We start from the raw sequence: 23,962 nt of genomic DNA, 5'->3' as shown, positions 1-23,962 counted from the left end.
CTCAGGGGTTGAAAACCGGCTGTCTCGGGGCTGTTTCTAGCTGCGCGTGCCCAGAGAGGAACCCAGGCCCTTGGGGGCGGGCTGTACCTGTTGGAATTGGAGCTGTTCAGCTTTGTTGCCCAGAGCTGGGCCTCTGTGCCCGTCCCACGCGGCTCAGGGGTTGAAAACCGGCTGTCTCGGGGTTGTTTCTAGCTGCGCGTGCCCAGAGGGGAACCCAGGCCCTTGGGGGCGGGCTGTACCTGTTGGAATTGGAGCCGTTCAGCTTTGTTGCCCAGAGCTGGGCCTCTGTGCCCGTCCCACGCGGCTCAGGGGTTGAAAACCGGCTGTCTCGGGGCTGTTTCTAGCTGCGCGTGCCCAGAGAGGAACCCAGGCCCTTGGGGGCGGGCTGTACCTGTTGGAATTGGAGCCGTTCAGCTTTGTTGCCCAGAGCTGGGCCTCTGTGCCCGTCCCACGCGGCTCAGGGGTTGAAAACCGGCTGTCTCGGGGCTGTTTCTAGCTGCGCGTGCCCAGAGAGGAACCCAGGCCCTTGGGGGCGGGCTGTACCTGTTGGAATTGGAGCCGTTCAGCTTTGTTGCCCAGAGCTGGGCCTCTGTGCCCGTCCCACGCGGCTCAGGGGTTGAAAACCGGCTGTCTCCATGTTATGTTGTTTTATATTTCACAAATGAGTGCAGTCCTTCTATGTCTGTCCCTCTCTTGTTGACTCATTTCACTTAGCATGATACTCTCCATGTCTATTCATTTATAAGCAAAGTCCATGACTTCATTTCTCCGTACAGCTGCATAGTACTCCATTGTGTAGATGTACCAAAGTTTCTTTAACCAGTCATCTGTTGTAGGGCACGTGGGTTGTTTCCAGATTTTGGCTATTGTGAACAGTGCTGCAGTGAACATATAGGTACAGATGTCATTTCTACTGTGCTGTTTTGCATCTTCGGGATATATTCCCAGAAGTGGTATTGCGGGGTCATATGAAAGCTCAATTTCTAGTTTTAAAGAACTGTCCATGTTGTTTTCCAGAAAGGCTGGACTAGTGGGCATTCCCACCAACAGTGAAAGAGTGTCCCTTTTCCCCCACATCTACAGCAGCACTGGTTGCTTTTGTTCTTTTGAGTGTGTGCCAGTCTCTGTGGTGTGAGATGATATCTCATTGTTGTTTTGATTTGCATCTCCCTGATGGCTAGTGATGTGGAGCACTTCATCAAACTAAGAAGCTTTTGCACTTCAAAAGAACAGTGACCAAAATACAGAAAGAGCCCACAGAATAGGAAAGTATATTTATCCAATATACAAGACATTAGTATAATTGTACAAGAAAAAAACCTCCAACCCCATCAAAAAATGGGGAGAAGAAATGAACAGAAGTTTCCTCATTATTTTGATTTAAGGAAGGAATTTGAATAATATGTGGAGTGTGAGTCTTGGTGCCCCAGGATGCAATCTGTGACCAAAACCTTCCTCCTAAACCTCCCCAGCTAAGTAACAAAGAGACAGGGGACTCATGGTAGATGGTAAAAATAGTCCATTTAATTCCAGAGTTGAATAGCCTATATAGACAGTCTGAGGGGGTTAATGGTATGGGACTGCATGCAGGTGTGATCGATCATTTACAGAAGAAAAGCTTTTTAATGGAGCAATTCTTTTGGACGGATTAACTCAAGGAGGTGCTCTGTCTCCCAAGAGCTATACTGAGAAATTTGCTCAGGGGTGACAGGCATCCATATTGCTTTTTTCTTTTCTTTCAAATCTACCTTTTTTTTTTTTAAATGCCCTACTCATACATTTACATAGACACAGAAGAAGGAGGGGAAAGCTCTTAATTCCTTTGAAATGCGATTTTAACTGATGACTACTCAACTGAAATGTAGAAAGCTTCAGTTATTTAGTCTCTTGGAACACAATTTTATATTATTTTCTTCAAAGGAATCGAGCCTTATTTTTAAGTAGTAGAATATCATTCTTCCATCAATCATGAAAATAGAAGTCATCTTTATTCTACTCATCATTTAGTCACTATTAAGAACATTATTCTTCATCTTTTGTAAGGGAACATTCTTAGTTGGGCTAATTACAAAGTTAATACAAAGTCATTGTATTTTACAAAAAAAAAAATGAGAAAGACACATAGAACCTCACCAAGCTCAGTGAGTGAAAATAACCACACAGAAGGCTCTACAAGTATCACCCAGCTCTGTAAATGCTCAGAAGGTGACTGTATGACTGTAGTGAAATCATGTTGAGGATGTTTCATGAATTCAGAAAAATGGTGGCAAAAGTAGTATAAGAACTGGATGCTGAAAGTAGGTAAAGAACAAACATAATCACCTCTCAGTATCTATATTGCAAACCATAATGCCCAAAAGGAGAGAGAAAGAGAAAGAAGAAAAGTGCCTGCCATAAAAGTAACATAGGGATGGGGGTGGTGCTGTGGGAGGGAAACTGGGGACATTGATGGTGGGAATTGTACACTGGTAGAGGGATGGGTGTTGGAATATTATGACTGAAACCTGATCATGAACAGCTTTGTAACTATATCTCACAGTGATTCCATTGGACAAAAAAAAGAGTAGAAATGAGAATACTACTTTTAGAAATGAGAGAAATAATGTTTGGTGATATAAAAACCACAATTGCAGGTCTGAGCAGCAGAATAATGACATCTGAGAAAATGATAAAGAGGCTCCAAGATGAGATGCAGGAAGTCTGTAGAAAAAAATACAGAAGATGGGGAGAAGAGAAGGTTTGAATGGAAAAGAATAGCACATCAGAAAACTATAGCATGAGGTCAGGAAGAGCAATATAAGAATAATCAGTGTTTCTGAAGAACCAGAAGACAAATTTGATGAAGAACCACTAAAAAAGTCATAGCAAAGAATTTCCCAGAGTTGAGGATTGTAGGCACTCAGATCTAAATGGCCTTGCAGGGTCCCACTGAAAATAGACCCCCCAACCAAAAACAAACAAACAAAAAACTCCAAGACACATTATAATCAAAGTGACAAAAGTCAAATATGAGAAACAGAATATTGAAAGTAGCAGGATCAAAAAAGAAATTTGTATATAAAGAAAAGCCAATAAAATTCATAACATACCTGTTAAATTGAATGTGGGATATAATTAAAAACAAACAATTCTAATGAAATAAACACCTCACCAGGGATCCCTATGCAGCTACATCATCATTCAGATTTGAGGAACAATACAGAGCTTCAGGGGCAGGCAACAGCTTAGGGAACTCATACAGAGCCTTGGAACCAGTTTTATAGAAACAGGAAGAACCTTCTTTAAAAGACAAGACAAACTTACCAAACTTTGCCACAGAGTATAGCATTCACCCATGGTGCTTATGTTTGCCCTATACAAGATTAGGAAACTGTTTATTCCTAGCTTGCTAAGGGATTTCATACTTTTTCAGTAATGAAAGATGTTTCACTTATATTGAATGTTTTATGTCTACTCAGACCATATTGTTTCTTGTGTAGAGATTTTTATTACAATCTTTTGCTTAATAATGTAGATATTTAAGCATTATCTATAATATATTTGCTAACATAAAGCCTATATTCCCTTATAGGATAAAACATACTGTTGTACTTTCATAGTCTATCTATATTTTTCTGTAAAATTTTCTTAGTTCTCCAATCTTTCTAAGTTTTATAATTGTAGGATTTATCTCTTTTATGTAAAATTTAATATCTACTAACACATAATTGTTCACTATTAATTTTTTAAATTACATACCTATAAAAAAGCTATTACTGGGGGAATGAGATCCATTTATTACTGGATGAATGGAGACGTTACTGGCACCCACTCAAGTAAATCGATAAATAAAGGGGATTAAGTGATTAAGTGATAAGTGATTAAAAAAAGCTATAGTTTTAGCAAAAATATTTTTCTACTTAAAAATGTAATATAAAATCTGTTTTGGCAGAAGAATCTCTAATTGGAAAAGATGTCTGATACAGTGAAGCTAATTCTATTTTGCTTACCCCCACCTTACATTGCTTCTGTGTAATATTATTTTTCTGTGTTTCTGTGATTTTAAACTCAGGAATGATTTTGAAATTAGAAATAATCATGACAGCACCTCCAACACTGTGCTTGGCTTTAGCCTAGGGCAGCTCCAGATTGACCCAACTTTCTGCTCTTAGACCCTGCAAGGGTGGACCCACCCAGGATCAGCTTTATATCACATACAGGAAATCCAAAGATTCCCAGACAGAACCAACCCAAACAAAATGACTGACACACATCATAATTAAAATGGCAAAAGTCTTAGAGATAGCATTCTAAGGACAGAAAGAATAAATAAAACTAGAAGAGAATTGGTATTCCAGCAATTTCATTAAACAACAATGGCCTGAACACACCAACCAAGATGTAAGACTCAGAGAGAATGGTATGTTATAGCCTGCACTTTAACCAAATAAGGTATCCAAATAAAAATACTTTGTCTCAATATGTTATCATTCAAATGTGAAGGAGCAACACAATACTTTATTGACTAACAGCAGCCAAGGATGTTCATGATCTCTAAACTTGCAGTACTAAACCAGTACTGCAAGATACACTAAAGGGCATTTATAGAAGGTAAACAAAAGGCCAAAGAAATGAAGATTACACTAACATATAAAATTCACATAAAATGGTAATAAATAACATGGGATTTCAGCAATTTCATTAAACAGCAATGGCCTTAACACACCAATCAAAAAATATATCGTGACTATATGTATCAGAAAAATGAACCCAACACTTACTGGTTTACAAGAAATACATCTGAACCACTGTGATAAGCACAGACTCAGAATATGGAAGTGTACAACATAAAGACTTAACCCTAATCAACATTTATAAACATAATGAGGGTGCCTCAAGATATGTAAAACAACTCTTATCAGGCCTTAAGGAAAAATTGAAAATATTGAAAGCAACAGAATAGTTGCTTCTCACCCTTAGAGAGATTATCTCTATAGAGAAATTAGTAAGAAAAGAGTCACTAAGGATAGAAGTGGATGAGATATACCTAATAGACATTTACAGGGCTCTCCATTCCTTTCCAGTGCACCTATGTCAGTTTTTAGGATTGGCCACATGCTGAGTCACAAAGTTTACATAAAACCAGGAAAATAGAAATCATTCATAGTATCCTCTCAGATCACAGTGCTCTCTCTATTAATGAACATTTGCCACAAATAGAAAACTAGGGTAGTACTTAAATACTTGCAAGTTGAACAGCACACTTCTTCACAAATCTCTGGGTCAAAGAGGAAAACAAAAAATAAAATATATTTCAACCTAGAGGTAAAAATGGGAGTGAAGATATGACTCTCAGATTTATAGAACACAGCAACAGCAGTGCTTAGCGGAACATTCATAACAATACATGCTTTGTTTCAGGAAACAGAAACAGGCACAAATAAATAACCTCATACTTGAAGAAACTAGAAAAATAATAACAGAGCCCAAAGTAAGCAGAAGTAGGGAGATAATAAAAATCTGAGCACAAATCAATGTAAAGAAATAAAAACAATACAAAATATCAGTGAAGAGTTGATTTTTTAAAAACGAGCCAACTATGATGACAATCCCCTAACTAGACTCAAAAAGGAAAATGGAAACCGATAAATTGAATAAAGAATGAAAATTATATCAGAAACCTCAGAAATATAGACCATAAAGAGATTCTGATGAGCAACTTTATGCCACTAAATTGGAAAATCTGGATGGAATAGACAAATTTCTTGAGTCCTACATCCTCCCAAGACTTCTGAGGAAGCAGAAAACCTGAGTATTCCTATTACCCTCAAGGACAGTAGTCAGAAACCTTCCCCAAAATAAAGACCAGGAGACAGATGGATTAGTTCTTCCAATTGATTCTTCCAAGTGAGTTCTTGCAAATCTTCAAAGAGAACCTATACTCATCTTTCTCAAGCTATTCCACAGAATAGAAGCAGCAGAAACCCTCCCAAACTGTTTTAAAGACTAGTGTCACCTTGATACCAAAAGCTGGCAGAAACTACTAAAAAAAATCTCAGACCAGAACATAGAGCCGAAGATCTTCAAAATTCCAGTGAATCAAATACAATAAACATATTTATACACCCATCGTCATAGAATGTCCAAACCCTGCGCCAGGCTGTCTTCACTGGGGCAACTCAGATGGGGGAGGATTGAGTTTCCCTTCCTGCCCCGACAGTAGAAAACTTCCAGAAACTAACAGTCACCATACTCAGGGCTGCTCTCTACAGGCTCTGACGAGCCTCACACATGACGGAACCTGTAGAAAAACCCAGGTATGCGCCACCTATGACTGAAATCTCCAATCTCGCTTGGAGTGGAACTGGGCCTCTGCTCATCTCCAAAGTTTACCAGTAGCTTGGCAATCACACCAACAAACTGCCCCTGGCACCATATAATCTGATCAACCTCCATGATTCAGAGACTCAGTAATAAAACTCCCAGAAGAGAGCAACATAGGCCTCACCCATGAGAGAATCTTATTCTAAATTTTAGAATTCCTGGAGCACAACCTCATACTCTATACCACTGATATACTCAGCTTGAGGGGGTGGGGGGGGCACGATTTAAGATTTGGGATGGAAGCATTTGAAATGTAGTGGGAAGGGGCAATGGTGGTGGGACTGGTGTTTGAATATTAAATGTAGTGAATTATTGTGAACAACTTTATGAAAATAAACTCTGCCTTCAAACTACTATGACATGAAAGCATAAACTACCAGTTTTAATATTTTAAAAATTCTGCTACTGTCCATCGTAGGTTTAAAGTAGTTTTATCTTCATGGAACTGTCATTGTCACTGTCCTCCCATTGTTTATCGATTTTCTCGAGCAGGCTCAGTAATGTCTCCATCGTGAGACTTTGTTGTTACTGTGTTTGGCATATCGAATATGTCATGGGTAGCTTGCCGGGCTTTGCCGTGTGGGTGAGATACTCTTGGTAGCTTGCCGGGCTCTCCGAGTGGGGCAGAGGAATTGAACTTGAGTCGGCCATGTTGGCTGCAAACTCCCTACCTGCTGTGCTATCGCTCCAACCTACAATTTGACATATTTCATAATACTCTTTGTGTGAGCAGGTTTAAAGCCTTACAGAACATACTGATTTTTTTTTTGTTGTTGTTGTTGTTCCTCCAGTAGGCATTTTCTGACATATTTATTTATTTGCTGGTATATTTATCTGCGCCAGGCCTTTTTCACTAGGGGTGCCCCAGAAGGGGGCAGATGAGAGCCCTTCCCGCCCCAAGGTACCCAGCCCCAGCAGCCGACCTCCACTAACCAACTGCCGCCACATTCCAGGCTGCTTTCCACATGCTCGGGCCAAGCCTCATATATGAGTGAATATATTCCTGGACCATGTGGCTACAAAAGTGGTCATGCCACACATCATAAGACACTCCTAACCCATTTTTCATTATTGCCACACCATATTTGATAGCCTGACAAGTTACTGAGAGTATCCCGCCTGCACGGTAGAGCCTGTCAAGTTAACCGTGGTATATTCGATATGCCAAAACAGTAATAATAACAGTAACATAACATCTCATTCTCCTGACCCTGAAAGAGCCTCATACATTGGGAAAGATGAGTAAGGAGAGGCTGCTAAAACCTCAGGGCTGGGATGAATGGAGACACTACTGGCGCCCGCTTGAGTAAATTGAAGAACAACAGGATGACAGTGATACAGTGAAACAGTGATTTATTATCCCATTGAATTGCATTTCTAAAAATATCATTGCTTTAGACCTGGAGAAGTAGAAAAGCAGGGCAGATGCTTTGCTTGCCTTGCATATGGCTGACCCAGGTTTGATCCCTGTCACCCCATACAGTTCTCAGAGCACCACCAGGAATGATACCTGATTGTAGAGCCAGGAGAAAGTCCTGAGGATAGCTGGTTTGGCCCTCACCAAAAAAAATAAATTTACGGCTTGCATTTTTATTGAGGTTCTTCATGTTATAGTACTGTTAATTGTACTTTTCATGCCTATATCATTTCACCACAACACCCATCACCAGTGTGTCCACTTCCCAACGCCAGTGTCCCAAGGGCCCCTCCCTGGCTCCTAGGGCAAACTTAGTTCTGTAAACACAATCTTGAGTTTTGGTGACTTTTGCCATTTGTTATTCCCTTACTGTGTTTCCTTATATCTTACATATAATAGAGATTTTTAAAAAATTTAATTGTGGAAGTGATAACATCTCATATAAAAACAAATAAAGCTAAATTCCTGTAATTTCACAAGACTAAATCAAAACCAATTTTTTATTCTTCATACAAAGAAAGCTAATGACTTTTGATAAATATCATGAAAATTATGAAATAGTAAAAATATGGGGGTATGGTGCAGCCAGCAGGTCAATCTGTACCTGTGAGGCGAGTGCATCAGCAGCCTGATGGCACCATCAGACTTTCAGATACCCCAAAATTGCTGCTGTGCCTTTGGACAGACCCCAAACACTTGGGGCAAAGTTTTCCAAGAAAGTAAACGGCCAAAAGTTAGGTATGTGGGAGACACCCACAAACCACCTCCAGCTCCGCTATATAATTGGAGGCATGTCCTATCTGGTTCCTGATCAAACTCCTTAACGGCCATGATCCCAGAGACTCAGAAACGAATCTTGGAACCCAAAGGCTTTTGGCAGAAATGCGTCCTGTTCCTGTAGTAGGTTACTGGGGCTGGGCCACTCCAGGTGGGAATAGGTTTTGTGCATTGGCCTGTTCCCCTTGGCGTCCCGGTGACCACCATCCTCCAGAGGACACTGGACAGTCAGGTTTGGGCCTGCAGTGACGAGACATGCAGGGCCTCACCGGATGGGGGAGGAACCAGCCCTTTCCTCCCCATTCCAGTGAGATCCCGAGTTGCCACCTACAAACGGCCTCTTTGGCTCCTGATGAAGCTGATTAACGGCCATGATCCCAGAGACTCAGAAACAAATCTCAAAACCCAGTGGCTTTTGGCAGAAATGCATCTGGACCGCATACAAGGTGGCCGCCGCCTCAGATCTTATTGGAAAGCCAGGTATGAGCCAGCGGTGACAGGGCAACTACAGTCTCATGGGAAGGGGGACGGTACCGGCTCGTCCTTTACACCCTACCAAGGTCACGAGTTGTGCCCCACGAGCGGCTCTCCAGCTCGGCCATGGCTCCAAAGGCAAAAGGACTTAATTCAGAGTCAGGCAGCTTGCGGCAGAAAAGTGAATGGACCACAAGTTAAACTATGGCGCCATGCCTCCCCAGGAGGGAAGGGGTGTTGCTCCCTTCCACCTTTTTCCCCTCAGGAAGCAAGATGTCCACTGCCTCTTTTAAAAATTTTTAAAAATCTCTATTATATGGGACTATCTTAAACTAAGAAGCTTCTGCACCTCCAAAGAAACAGTGACCAAAATACAAAGACAATCTACAGAATGGGAAAGGATATTCACCGAATACACATCTGACAAGGGGTTGATATCCAGGATATACAAAATACTGGTTAAACTCCACAAGAAGAAAACATCCAACCCCATCCAAAAATGGGGCAATGAAATGAACAGAAACTTTCTCAAAGAAGAAATCCGAATGGCAAAAAAGCACATGAGAAAATGCTCTACATCATTAATCATCAGGGAGATGCAGATCAAAACCACAATGAGATACCATCTCACACCTCAGAGACTGGCCCACATTCAAAAGAACAAAAGCAACCGATGCTGGCGTGGATGTGGCGAGAAAGGGACACTCCTTCACTGTTGGTGGGAATGTCCACTGGTTCAGCCCTTCTGGAAAACAGTATGGACGATTCTCAAAAAATTAGAAATTGAGCTCCCATTTGACCCAGCAATACCACTCCTGGGAATATATCCCAGAGAGGCAAAAATGTGTAGTCGAAGTGACATCTGCACTTGTTTGTTCATTGCAGCACTCTTTACAATAGCCAGAAACTGGAAGAAACCTGAATGCCCAAGAACAGATGACTGGTTAAAGAAACTTTGGTACATCTACACAATGGAGTACTATGTAGCTCTTAGAAAAGATGAAGTCATGAAATTTACATACAAGTGGTATAATATGGAAAGTATCATGCTAAGCGAAATGAGTCAGAAAGAGAGGGATAGACATAGAAAGATTGCATTCATCTGGGGGATATAAAGTAACAAAGTATGAGATTAATACCCAAGAATAGCTGAGATCAGCACCAGGAGGATTACTCCATAACTTAGAGGCCAGCCAGGTATCCTAGAGGAAAGGGCAGCTCAGATAGAGAAGGGAGCACCAAATAAAGGATGTTTGGAGGATCCTCCCAGGAGGGGAGATGCATGTCGAAAGTAGACTATGGACTGAACATGTTTGCCACTCAATGCCTCTTTTGCAGACCACAACACCCAAAAGGACAGAGAGAACACAGGGGATTGCCCTGCCACAGAGACAGGGGGGATGGGGGAATGGGGGTGGGAGGGATATTATCTATGGTGGTGGAAAATGGGCACTGGTGGAGGGATGGGTATCTGATCGTTGTATAATTGAAGCCAAAGCACAAAAAATTGTAAATCTACAACTTTAAAAAAAATAAAATAAAATAAGGGGAAAAAAAATCTCTATTATATGTAAGATATAAAAAAACACAGTAAGGGAATAACAACGAGAGCTTATAGGAAAACCAGGTATGAGCCGGTGGTGACGGGGCAACTGCAGTCTCATGGGAAGGGGGTGGTACTGGCTTGTCCTTCACGCCCTACTGATTTCATGAGTTGCACCCCACGAGTGGCTCTCCAGCGCAGCCATAACACCAGATGCTCAGAAACCAATCTCGTAATTATTTGGCTCTTTGCAGAAATCCAAAATTGCGCGGCCACTATCACGGCAGCGCGACATTGTATGATTCTCGTAACCAGCTATAGAAAACAAAAGTATTTCACAATGCCTTTTCAGCAGTTCTGTTTTTTAGGTGGGAAATTCTAAACAATAATAGTGCATCTTTTGTCGAAATAATGAATGTAATCAATGTAGAGAAGAGTTAAGTAGAAACCATCTGCCTCACAGGCATTGATGGGGGTGGAAGGGGGGTATATTAGGGTTCTTGGGGGTGGAAGGTGGGTGTATTGGGGGAAAATGAGTACTGGTAAAGGAGAGGTATTTGATCATTGCATGACCGAGACTTAAACCTGAAGGCTTGGTAACTTTTCCCACAGTGATTCAATAAATAAATATAAGAAAAAAAATACTAAAAATAATAAAAATGATGGGAAAGGACTTACAACTGAGAAAAAATTAAATAAATTTATATTTAATCCCTATAACACTAATATAATTAAAGATTTTTTATATATTCATGATAAACTTCACAATTTCATCTGTGTCTTTATGTGTCCGGACTTTGCCAGTTTAATATGTATGGATATATATGTATGTATACATACATGTGTATATATAATTTAAACTCTAGAGGCCAGGGAGATAGCTTAAATGATCCTGAGTTTAAACCCCTGTACCACATTCCTTTCCCCAGCAGTACCATTGCAGTACTTTATATCCCTGAGCACCATCTGCTCTAGCACTGACCCATTAGGACTATACTCCTAGGCCTGGAGTCTCTGGAAATGGATCCTCTATAAAAAGTCAAATCTCTGTTCAGTGTGAAAAACCACAGGTTAATTATGTAGGGAGGTAGTAAGCTTTCAATTTTTTTTTTTTTGCAACTAGGATCACTGCATAAAAAGATGTTTTTAAATCTTAGATAATAAACATAAAAATAAGTGAGACATAATATTTCAAACTCTTGTCTTGTTTAAAATGGGTCAGAATGAAAATAGTCATGCTGCAAAGTATCCTGTGTATGAATGATGTTGACACTTACCTGAAATGCTTCACAGATGACCCTCTTATTAACTATGTAAAGCTGCTCTACTGTCAATGTAGGGAGTATTCTAATCTACTTATTTTCCTTTACCCAAAGGGGTTATTAGCAGGTATTCTTTTAAATGTATGTAGGTGTAATGTGATTTTTTTTTTTTATAGTAGCACTGTAGCACTGTCCTCCCTTTGTTCATGGATTTGCTCTAGTGGGTCTAGTATTGTCTCCATTGTGAGACTTGTTACTGTGTTTGGCATATTGAATACATCATGTGTAGCATGCCAGGCTTTGCCATGCGGGTGAGATACTTGGTATCTTGCCAGGTATCTTGCCTTGGTATCTCGGTAGCTTTCCAGGCTCTCTGAGAGGGGCGGAGGAATTTTTTTCCAATTGGCAGGCATTGCATTTTGTTTGTTTGTTTGTTTGTTTTACTAAATAGTTCTTTTTAAGAACTAAGAATTAAAGACAGCTGAAATGAAGAACTAGTGTTCTCTTAGATAAATCACAATTACTTTGAGCTAGCTTCATCATCTGTTAAATGAATCCTTCTCATGGATTAATCCTGCTCTTCCAATTGTGATACAGCGCTGAGTCATACATTGCTATTAACCCTTGCTCAGTAGATCCATAGTTGTTGATTTATTAACAAAGACTCTTCAGACACAAGGTAAAAGGTACACAGAGTAACAACAAAAGTCTCCAATGGAGACTTACTGGGCCTGCTCGAGCAAATGGATGAACAATGGGAGGACAGTGACAGTGACAGTGACCATTTGTATGTAAATTTTATGACTTCATCTTTTCTAAGAGCTACATAGTACTCCATTGTGTAGATGTACCAAAGTTTCTTTAACCAGTCATCTGTTCTCGGGCACTCAGGTTTTTTCCAGATTCTGGCTATTGTAAAGAGTGCTACAATGAACAAACAATTCCAGATGTCACTTTGACTATACATTTTTGCCTCTCTGGGATATATTCCCAGGAATGGTATTGCTGGGTCAAATGGGAGCTCAATTTCTAATTTTTTGAGAAACGTCCATACTGTTTTCCAAAAGAGCTGAACCAGTCGACATTCCCACCAGCAGTGAAGGAGGGTCCCTTTTCGCCACATCCATGCCAGTACTGGTTGCTTTTGTTCTTTTGGATGTGGGCCAGTCTCTGAGTTGTGAGATGATATCTCATTGTGGTTTTGATCTGCATCTCCCTGATGATTAATGATGTAGAGCATTTTCTCATGTGCCTTTTTGCCATTCTGATTTCTTTGAGAAAGTTTCTGTTCATTTCATTGCCCCATTTTTTGATGGGGCTGAATGTTTTCTTCTTGTGAAGTTCAGCCAGTACTTTATATATCCTTGATATCAATCCCTTGTCAAATGTGTATTCGGCGAATATCCTTTCCCATTCTGTAGATTGTCTTTGTATTTTGGTCACTGTTTCTTTTGAGGTGCAGAAGCATCTTAGTTTAAGATAGTCCCATTTATCTATCTCTGTTTTCACTTGCTCGGCCAGTGGCATGACATCTTTGAAGATACCATTAGCTTCAATGTCATGGAGGATTTTGCCAACTTTGTCTTCAATGTACCTTATGAATTCCGGTCTGATATTGAGGTCTTTAATCCATTTTGATCTTACTTTTGTACATGGTGTTAGGCAGAGATCTGAGCCCATTTTTTGGCATGTAGCCCTCCAGTTTTGCCAGCACAAAGAGGCTTTCCTTACTCTACTTTACATTTCTTGCTCCTTTATCAAAGATTAGATGATCATGTTTGAGGGGAGATGTCAGTATATTCAACCCTGTTTCATTGGTCTGCAGCTCCGCCTTTGTTCCAGTACCACGCTGTTTTAATTATTACAGCATTGTAGTAGAGTTTGAAGTTAGGGAGGTTGATTCCTCCCATTTTCTTTTTCCCGAAAATTGCTTTAGCTATTCGTGGGGGCCTATTGTTCCATATGAATTTCAGGATTTCAGGAGTGTTTGCTCCATTTCTTTGAAGATTATCATCCTATAAGGGTATCCTTATAGGGATCGCATTGAATTTGTACAATGCCTTGGGGAGTATTGCCATTTTGACAATGTTAATTCTCCCAATCCATGAGCAGGGGATATCTTTCCATTTTCTCGTGTCCTCTTTTATTTCCTGAAGTAGCATTTTGCAGTTTTCTTTGTACAGGTCTTTTACTTCCTTAGTTAAGCTGATTCCTAGGTACTTGATTTTCTGTGGCACAATTGTGAACGGGATTCTTTTATTCATGTCACTTTCTTCTCTCTCACTGTTTGCATATAGGAAAGCCATGGACTTTTGGGTATTGATTTTATCGCCTGCAATTTTACTATACAAGTCTATTGTTTCTAGGAGTTTCCTAGAAGTTGTAGGATTCTCTAAGTATAGTATCATATCATCTGAGAATAGTGAGAGCTTGATTTCTTCCTTTTCTACCTGCATGCTCTTGATATCAATATCTTGCCTAACTGCTATTGCAAGTACTTCAGTACTATATTGAACAGCAGTGGAAAGAATGGGCATCCTTGTCTCGTCCCTGATCTTAGAGGGAAGGCTCTCAGTTTTTCCCCATTGAGGATGATGCTTGCTGTTGGCTTGTAGATGGCTTTAACTATATTGAGGAAAGTCCCCTCTATACCCATTTTGGCAAGGGTTTTTTTTTTTCATCATAAACGGGTGCTGGATCTTGTCAAATGCTTTCTCTGCACCTATTGATATGATTATGTGCTTTTTATCTTTTCTTTTGTTGATATGATAGACTATGTTGATCGATTTCCAAATGTTAAATCATCCTTGGATCCCTGGGATGAATCCTACTTGGTCATGTTATATGATCTTTTTGATGAGTCGTTAGATTCTATTTGATAGTAGTTTGTTGAGGATCTTTGCGTCTGTGTTCATCAGGGATATTGGACTGTAATTCTCTTTCTTTCTTTGGTATCTCTGTCTGCTTTTGGTATCAGGATAATATTTGTTTCGTAGAAACTGTTTGGAAATGTTTTTAATATTTTAATTTTATGGAAAAGCTTAAAGAGGATTGGGAGTAAGTCCTCTTTAAAGATTTGGAAGAATTCAGTAATGAATCCATCTGGGACAGAACTTTTGTGCTTGTGGAGACTTTTAATTACCATTTCAATTTCCTTGATGGTGATGGGTCTGTTCAGGTATTCCAGGTCTTCTTGGTTCAGCCTTGGGAGTCTATAGGAATCTAGGAATTTATCCATTTCCTCGAGGTTTTCATGTTCCGTGGCATAAAGCTTCTCAGAGTACTCCCTGAGGATCCTTTGAATTTATGTAGTTTCTGTTGTAATGACCCCCTTTTCATTTCTGATTCGGTTTATTAGGGTTTTCTCTCTTCACAAAACTCTGTTTGTGAGTTTTGCTAGAGGCTTATCGATCTTGTTTATTTTCTCAAAGAACCAGCTCTTGGTTTCATTGATCTTTTGGATTGTTTTTTGGGTTTCCATCTCTTTGATCTCTGCTCTGAATTTTATTATTTCCTTCCTCCTGTTTGGGTTGAGCTCCTTTTGTTAGTCCTTCTCCAAGCTCTTAAGCTGTGAGGTTAGGTTACTTATGTGGGCTTGCTCCTCCTTTCTGAGGAATGCTTGTAGAGCTATAAACTTTCCTCTTAACACAGCTTTTGCTGTGTCCCATAAGTTTTGGTAACTCGTGTCCTCATTTTCATTCATTTCTAGGAATCTTTTGATTTCCTCTTTAATTTCCTTTCTAAGCCACTCATTGTCCAATAGTGCACTGTTTAATTTCCAGGTGTTTGATTTAGTTTTCTGTTTTTGTGTGTGATTTGCTTCTAATTTTAGCACATTATGGGCTCAGACCTGCTCTCCACAAGGCTCCCATGTGGCCGCCATCTTTCTTTCCAGAGAGGAGAGGGCGAATGGGGCAACATCCTTTCCCCTCCGGGCAGGCAAGATGGCGTGGATTAATGCATAGTGCATTCGCTTTTCTGTTCCAAGCTGCTGGTTTTCTGTATTAAGTCCTTGTGCTTCTGGGGCCGTGGCCATGCCGGAGAGCCGCTCATGGGGGGGCAACTGATCACCTCAGTAGGGCATGAAGGACGGGCCGGAACAAGGTTCTCTTATTTTGTGGCATAAAGATTCTCAAAGTAATCTCTGTTGTAGCACTGTCCTCCCATTGTTTATCGATTTGCTCGAGCGGGCCCAGTAACATCTCCATTGTGAGACTTGACCGGGTTGGGGTCGGCCGCGTGCAAGGCAAAAGCCCTATCTGCTGTGCTATTGCTCTAGCTCCTGTGGTTCTGTTGTGATGTTCCTCTTTCATTTCTTATTCTGTTTATTAGGCTTCTTTCTCTTTCTTTGTGAGTCTTGCTAGGGATTTATCAATCTTAATTTTCTCAAAGAACCAGCTCCTCATTTCTATGATCTTTCGGATTTTTTTTTTCTTTCAGCTTGTTGGTTTCTGCTCAAACAATATGTTTTATTATTTCCTTCCTCCTGCCTGGTTTCAGCTCCTGTTTTTGGTCATTTTACAAGATCATAAGCTGTGAAGTTACTTATGTAGACTCGCTCATCCTTCCTGAAGAATGTTTACAGAACTATAAACTTTCCTCTTACCACTGCTTTTGCTGTGTCCCATAAGTTCTGGTAACTTGTGTCTTCATTCTCATTTGCTTCCAGGATTTTTGATTTCCTCTGTAATCCACTGGTTGTTCAGCAGTGAGCTGTTTAATTTCCAGGTGTTTGATTTGATTCTCCTTTTCTGTTTGTGATTCACTTCTATTTTCAGTACATCATCTTCTGAAAATATCTAGATACAATTTCTATCCTGTTAATTTTATGGATTTATGTTTGTGGCCCAGCATGTGGTCTTTTTTGGAGAATGTCCCAGATGCACTGAAGAAGAATGTGGTATTACATATTTTAAGCATTCTTTTAGACAGAACGTAATACAGAGTAGAGAAATGGTGTCATTAGAGCTATAACTTGTTATAGATTATTTCTGAAATTCATGGTAAATTGAATCTATATAAGTTAAAAATTATCATTCTTTGGCTAGAAAGATAGTACCTGGATCAAGATACATGCTTAGCATGCAGCCGACCCTTTGTGGATCCCAAATATGGTCCCCAAAGCCTTATGGAGAGTCATTTTTGACTACAGACCCACGAGTATGCCCCGAGCACCACTGGGTGTGGCTCAAGAACAACATTAAGAAAATTATCATTTTTATCTCATTGAAAGTTCTTGAAAATTTTTCTTTTGCTACTTTCAATTTGTCTACTTATGATTTTTATGATTTTCTGTGTGACTATTTTGAATTCTGATTTTTTTTTAAAAAAGCTTTTGGAAAATTGCCATAGTTCTTTAGTTAAATAAGAAATAAATGATGTGCTTTAGAAGGTGGTAATTGCTTAGAGAAAAGTAAAAGAGGAAAGGAAGAAAGGGAAAGCTATGGGATGATGATGGTGATTAAGTGCTGAATTTTTAAGAGAGATCATTTGGGATAGCTTAATGGAGAAAATAATTTTATAAGCCCAGTCTTGAGAAACATTTGAGTGAGTCATGTGGGTATGTATTTGGAGAAACAGACATTCCAGGAGAGGGAAGAGCAAATGCAAAGGCCCTAATAAAGGAACATCCTTGGTTTGTTCAGCCATTAGTAACAAGATCACCTGGTTGATGTTTTTAAAGGACAGTAGCAAATAAGATGAAGAGATAATGAGAGAAACATGTTGTTTGGGAATTGTAGGTCAAAATTATGACTTTTGCTTTGACTAAGTAAAATAAAGAGACAATTCAGTGTTTAAAAAAAGTGTAACGTGAGAGTATTTTAATAGGATTGGGGTACTGTTTTGAGATAGATTGTAAAGGTAGAGGATAAAAACAGGCACATATGTGCAGAGACACTAATTTACCTAAACCACGTGAGAAAAGATGGTGACTTTCTTGGTATCAGTCAGTGTTTTGGTGATAACATGGTCAAAAATTGGTTGTATATTTGCTGACAGACTTGTGAGGGCGTGGGGATTAGAAAAAAAGTAGGAGTCTTGCTTTTTACTTTATTGGTAAATGTAATTCTCCTTTTATTTAATATAAATAAAACTGTCTCTACTAGCCCTGAAGTTTCTCTTCCTAGTTTTTATGGTATTTTAGCTTACCCTTCAGAATTCCCTTATTTTAATTGAAATAATTGATTTTCATTTTAGTGTGAGCAAGTATCTTAGGCATGATTTTATAAGAAGTTGCTTCTTAAGGGCCAAATTTGGCTTTTAGGTTGTCAGCTTAAACAAAGTTTTACCAGTGCACAGATACAAACATTTATTCATATATTCTCTATAACATTTCTCTATTATTAGACAACAGAAGCTCGTAAAACTTAAGATATTTACTTTTTGTTCCTTCACAGAAAAAAAAATGTTCCCACTGATTATTTAGATCAATTTTTAAGAGGTGTCAGAAATCTCCTCTGATCTTTTTCCAGCCACTCAGAGTGTTTGCTAGTATTAACAGAAAATTTAAAAGGGTACAAAAAAGATTATATAAAGAACAAAATATTCATACTAATGTCTTTCTACTGTGTTAATCTGTTTCTTCCTAATTGTATCCATCTCAACCTGATCTCTACAGTGTTTTATGTTGGGGAATAAGTTTAGCTGACTAAGCTAGGGAGTAAGATCGTGGTTTGTCTTTTTTCCAACAGTAGAGATTTACTAAAGGAGGGCTGAGAGATAGTTCAAATGCCTTGCATGTGCAATGCCCTGAGTTTGATTCCGGGAACTACATGACTGCTCGAGCACCATTAGACTGAGTACCACAGTTAGGACCACACCACTGGACCAAGCATTATCTGGCATGGTCTGTGTTAAAAATAATGACTATAAGAATAAATTTTTTATATAAAGATTAATTGTTGTGCATCACTGGGTGAACATCAACCTTTATGAAAATTTTAATTTAATCCCTTTTTAATAATTCTTTGTTATCTTGTGAAATACAAACAACTTAACCTCCATTGTTGTTTACTTTTACAGATCTATAATGACGGATCTATACTACCTCAGTCAAACAGATGGAGCAGGTGATTGGAGAGAAAAAGAGGCCAAAGATCTGACAGAGCTGGTCCAGCGGAGAATAACATATCTTCAGGTAAGAGGTTAGATTTAGAATTAAGCTTGAGTGAAAAAAGAAGAAACATTGTAATAAAAGAAAGAGCTCTTAATTGGTGTGGTGTAGGTGGGGGTGGAGCAAAAAAAAAGTTGCTCTGGATGGTTAGTCTTCTTACCTATTGTATTTGAAAGCATTTACTTACTATTTTCTTATATTACTTAAGACAGATACTGTTAGGGGTCAAGTGAAACATATAGAGTGTTAAAAAAAGTTTCTGCTTTTTAAAAATACAATCTACTCCTTGTGTTTACCCATACACCGCATGCCCCTATGATAGAAAATAAAACCATTTTTTCTTTTGAATGTGCTACATTTTAGGGTCGGAGTACAGCAGGTAGAGTACCTATCTTGCATATGGTCTCTGGTCTCACATCTGGTCTCCGAGGCGATTCTTGAACACAGAGTCAGGCTTAAGATCTGAGCACCTCTAGATGTGACCAAAAACTGAAAATATATATATACAATAGAAGAGAGAGTGGTATGCTGAGAGTGATACTGTAGTGTTATTAATGTGTTATTAATTTGAAAGTAGTTTTTTGTTGTTGTTGTTTAAATTCAGTTAGCTTTGAAAGAGAGTAGAAACAAGGAGACCATTTATCAGGACTGTTCTGCATGTAACAGATTCTGAAATATGTAGCCATACCTTGGAAACAGATGAATTTTAGAGAGATTGATTGGGAAAAGAATTAATAGACTTCCAGGTAGCTGAAAGAGCTGAAATGACTGGAGTAGTTTAGGCTAATTATGCCTAGCTGATAAAGAATTTAAAGATAAAATAACCTTTAAGAGAAAAAAAAAGCGAAATTTGTAAGTAGAATTCAAAATATTCGACATTGAAATGATCAAGAAACATCCTTCACATTCATCCTTTTCTAATACTATTGATGGTATATTTACTATTTATAATCACTTGGCTTTCTTTTTAAGATTTGAGTGCCTTAAAAACAAAATAATACCCAGGACTTGATTCTGTATATTTTAAGGTGCAGATTTCCTATACTTAAGTAGGTAAAAAAGAGAAAATCAAGTGTTTAGAGAGATCATTAAAAATCAACCTGATCTTGGCGTGCTGTCTTGGTCTCATACTCTCCTGGCTATTCATCAGAGATGTCTGCCGAATGAGATACACTTCGCCTCCTGTAGGGAGAAGGTAATTAGCTCCTATCGAGTAGAACCTCATTCAGTGAACTATGAACAGCTGGTAGTGCAGAACTATCGTCCTCATTTAAAATGGAAATAACTATAGCTCCTGAGTTTCTTCCATTTCTGCATATTCATTAAATTTACACCCAACAAAAATTATATTTAAACTACGATTTGGTCATAGTTCATGGCCCCACTTTGTAACAAGTACCTGCTACCTACTTTAGCTTCTTTTGTTTTTCTCTTTTGACTTTGAAATGACCAAGTAAGTCCATTCAATAATAGTGGACATCTGATCCTCCATTTGCTAGTATCTGTAGTTCAGTATTAGAAAATTGTCTTTGCAAATCATACTAATCTACTATTTTAATCTTGCATTTTACTTTAACCTTATCTTTAGTTTCACGTATTAATGAACCAGTTCTTGCTTTCAAATACTTTTCTTCCATTGATAAAGAAAAACTGGTTTTGATATTTAAGAAGATTGGGGGGGAATCCCACAAAAAAGATTTTATGAAAATGAATATTTTATAGTTCCTCCTAAACCTAAAGTCCTTTTGTGTCATAAAGCATATTATCATGTTTGTATTTACCAAGTAATGCTCTATAGAGACTGGGTCTCCTCCCTGTAATTCTCAGACAATCATGCTTGCAGTTCAGTGTGAAGACATGAGGATCCTATGCTGCTCAGACTTTGTGGTGCCAGGAATTACCGGTGCCATTCCAGCAGCTCTTGGCATCACAACCTATAGTGCTCAAGGGCTTACAAGGCTGCACCTGGTGATGTTTAAGGGACCATGTGATACTAGGGATTGAACCAAGATCAGCATCATGCCAAGCATGCACTACCTATCCAGCTTTATAAAGTATATTTTTAATATATTATTTGTAACATATTACAAATTGGAGCGATAGCATAGCAGGTAGGGTGTTTGCCTTGCATGCAGCCGACCTGGCCAACCCAGGTTCGATCCCTCCACCCCTCTCGGAGAGCCCGGCAAGCTACCCATGACTTATTCCATATGCCAAACACAGTAACAAGTGTCACAATGGAGACGTTACTGGGCCTGCTTGAGTAAATTGATGAACAATGGGAGGACAGTGACAGTGATTTGCAAGACATTAAAAATGCTACCCGGTTTTCTCTAGGTAGAAGAGTCCATTTTTTCAGTCTAATAGAGATAAACATAAATAATCAGATATTTGTAAAGAATTTTTCTCTGACTGGAATTATTAATCCCACATATTTTTTTAAGTTTTCGGTTCTGTAGTTACTAACAAGAGAAAGATTTTTCACTGATTTTTGTTTATTTGGTTTTGTTTGGTGGTTTTTTTTTTTTTTTTTTTTTTTTGCTATGCCACAGAATGAACCCACAGCCTCACACAAGCAAAACAAGTGCGCTACTGCTAAGTTCCATCACTGGCCTTGTCACTAGATTAAATGGATTAGAGAGTTTAATCAGAAAAATTGAGCTATTTAGATAGATTTTTAAGAGTGATTATTTTCTTCCCAGTATAATTTTCTTGGTATTCAAATCTGTTGGTATTCCAATACCGTTACTTTTAGTGAAATATGACTGTAAAAAGGCTACTTAAGCAACTTAGATTCTAAAAGACTTAACAGTGCTTAGAAAATGAGTACATCTTACAATTTCTTAAAATTAAAAAGGATAAAGAAAAATCATTGACTTTGATACTGGTACTCAAAATAATGCAGTTTATATAACTTACTAGTGAAGGCTTTAGCCATCTGCCAGGAGCTATATATAGGATAATATATAAATTGTATCTAGGAAATATTAGGGGGGGAAGTACAATAAAACGAAATGTTTAATATTTTAAACTTGGAGACTTAGTCATTAAAATGCTTTATTCCTTGTAGTAATTCAAGTAATTTTATAATTTACGCTCAACAATTTGCTTGCTTAGTTGAAATTATTTTACTAGATTTTTAGTCATACAGATGTAATTTATTATCTGTTCTCATTTATCACCAACAAGCACTTTTTAAAAGACCTGGAGGTAGGCAGGACATAGTACATAGAAAACAACTTATATGAAGCCCCACTCTTAATCCATAATAGATATTTTTTTGCTTTTTGGGTCACACCCGGCAATGCACAGGGGTTATTCCTGGCTCTGTGCTCAGGAATTACCCCTGGCGGTGCTCAGAAGACCATATGGGATTCTGGGAATTGAACCCGGGTCGGCCGCGTGCAAGGCAAATGCCCTACCCACTGTGCTATTGCTCCAGCCCCAATTTTATTTTTATGGGGTTGAAGAAGGTGTCTCTGAAGCGAAGGAGGCCTTGGGGCCTCCTTCAGTGTCACAGCATGAGGATGCTGTGCTGTTTCTGCTCTGCAGTACTGGGCCACCTTGGTGCCGCTTGGGGGTCTCCAAAAACATACCTGCTGATGCTTGGGGGCCACAAGGTTGGCATATGGTGATACTTTGGGGACTACTTGGTACTGAAGATCAAACTTGGGTCATTGAAGGCATGAGTGTTAACCACAGTTTCATAATAAACCTTTTTTTTCTTTTTTTTGTTTTTACAGTTTTCCAGTCTTTGAACTGAACAAATATCACTGTGTCTCATGCAAGTCTTTGACATAAAATTCTACTAGATGTGTTCTCAGTTTTATACTTACATTGATTTATCCTATACCCTAGTTTTACTTGGGAAAAGAAATATCACAAAACACTGGGAAATTAAAAGGTTACTGTGGAAACTGGAGTGTCGTGGTATAAAATTTTCCATAGTTATCTTTATTAAAATTATTTTCTCATTAGAGTTGAGGCCTTTATGTCATATTTTACAAAGACTAAACTGACCAGAAACTGGGAAATGACTAAAAAGATAGGCAAGGATGCTTTCTGTGCAAGAGCCTGGGTTCCATCCCTGGCAGTTCATGGTACTCTGAGCACCATACAGGAATAGCTTTGGAACATTACCAGATGTGGTCTCCAAACAAATATAGGACAAAAGAATAAAGACTAAACAGAGGTAAACAGAGTGTAGAAGATAAGGTATGTGTCTGTCCCTGGTTCAAATCCCAAGCACTTCCAGGAGTCACTCCTGAGCTCAGAGCCAGAAATAGCCCCCCAAACCCCTGATGTGGCCCAAACCACCCCAGTCTCCCCCAAAAGATTATAGTAGTCTGATAACTGCCCTACATATGCTATTAGGCTTGGGCAGAATGAACTAAGTATTTATATTATGGTCTTAGTCTTTTGTGTGTTTATTTTATTTATTTATTTATTTTTTGCTTCTTGGGTCACACCCAGCAATGCGCAGGGGTTATTCCTGGCTCTGCGCTCAGGAATTATCCCTGGCGGTGCTCAGGGGATCATATGGGATGCTGGGAATCGAACCCGGGTCGGCCGTGTGCAAGGCAAATGCCCTACCTGCTGTGCTATTGCTCCAGCCCCCTTTGTGTTTATTTTAAAGGTTTTTTATTTATGAATGTGTACTACTTGATTATTTTATTTATTTATTTATTTAAAATGTATTTATTTAGCATTTGTTAATGATTCTCTTAAGTAAACATAGGGTAAAGGTAAAGGTAAAGGCCCTCCCGTTGATCGTCGATTTGCTCGAGCGGGCCCAGTAACGTCTCCATTGGAGACTTTGTTGTTACTGTGTCTGGCATATCGAATACTCTCGGCAGCTTGCCGGGCTCTCCGAGAGGGGCGGAGGAATCGAACTCTGGTCGGCCATGTTGGCCGCTTGTAAGGCGAACGCCCTACCCGCTGTGCTATCGCTCCATGTACATATATACATACATATAATATATATGCAAAGGATCATATACAAATGAATGTAT

General features: G+C 39.0%; 1 protein-coding gene across 3 annotated transcripts in view; it reads left to right on the top strand.

Annotated features, from left to right (window-relative positions):
- Positions 1–23,962, top strand: part of FUT8 (fucosyltransferase 8) — a 311,640-nt gene that overhangs the window by 177,749 nt on the left and 109,929 nt on the right. For all 3 annotated transcript variants that reach the window (XM_056133859.1, XM_056133858.1, XM_056133857.1), the window contains one exon: positions 18,860–18,974. In XM_056133859.1, the coding sequence (XP_055989834.1) occupies positions 18,860–18,974 (115 nt within the window). The remainder of the gene's footprint in view (positions 1–18,859; positions 18,975–23,962) is intronic.

This window comes from Sorex fumeus, unplaced genomic scaffold, assembly GCF_029834395.1.
Source record: "Sorex fumeus unplaced genomic scaffold, SorFum_2.1 ptg000098l, whole genome shotgun sequence".
In the NCBI taxonomy this organism is placed as follows: Eukaryota; Metazoa; Chordata; class Mammalia; order Eulipotyphla; family Soricidae; genus Sorex; species Sorex fumeus.
This window is presented reverse-complemented; position numbering and strand designations above follow the sequence as displayed.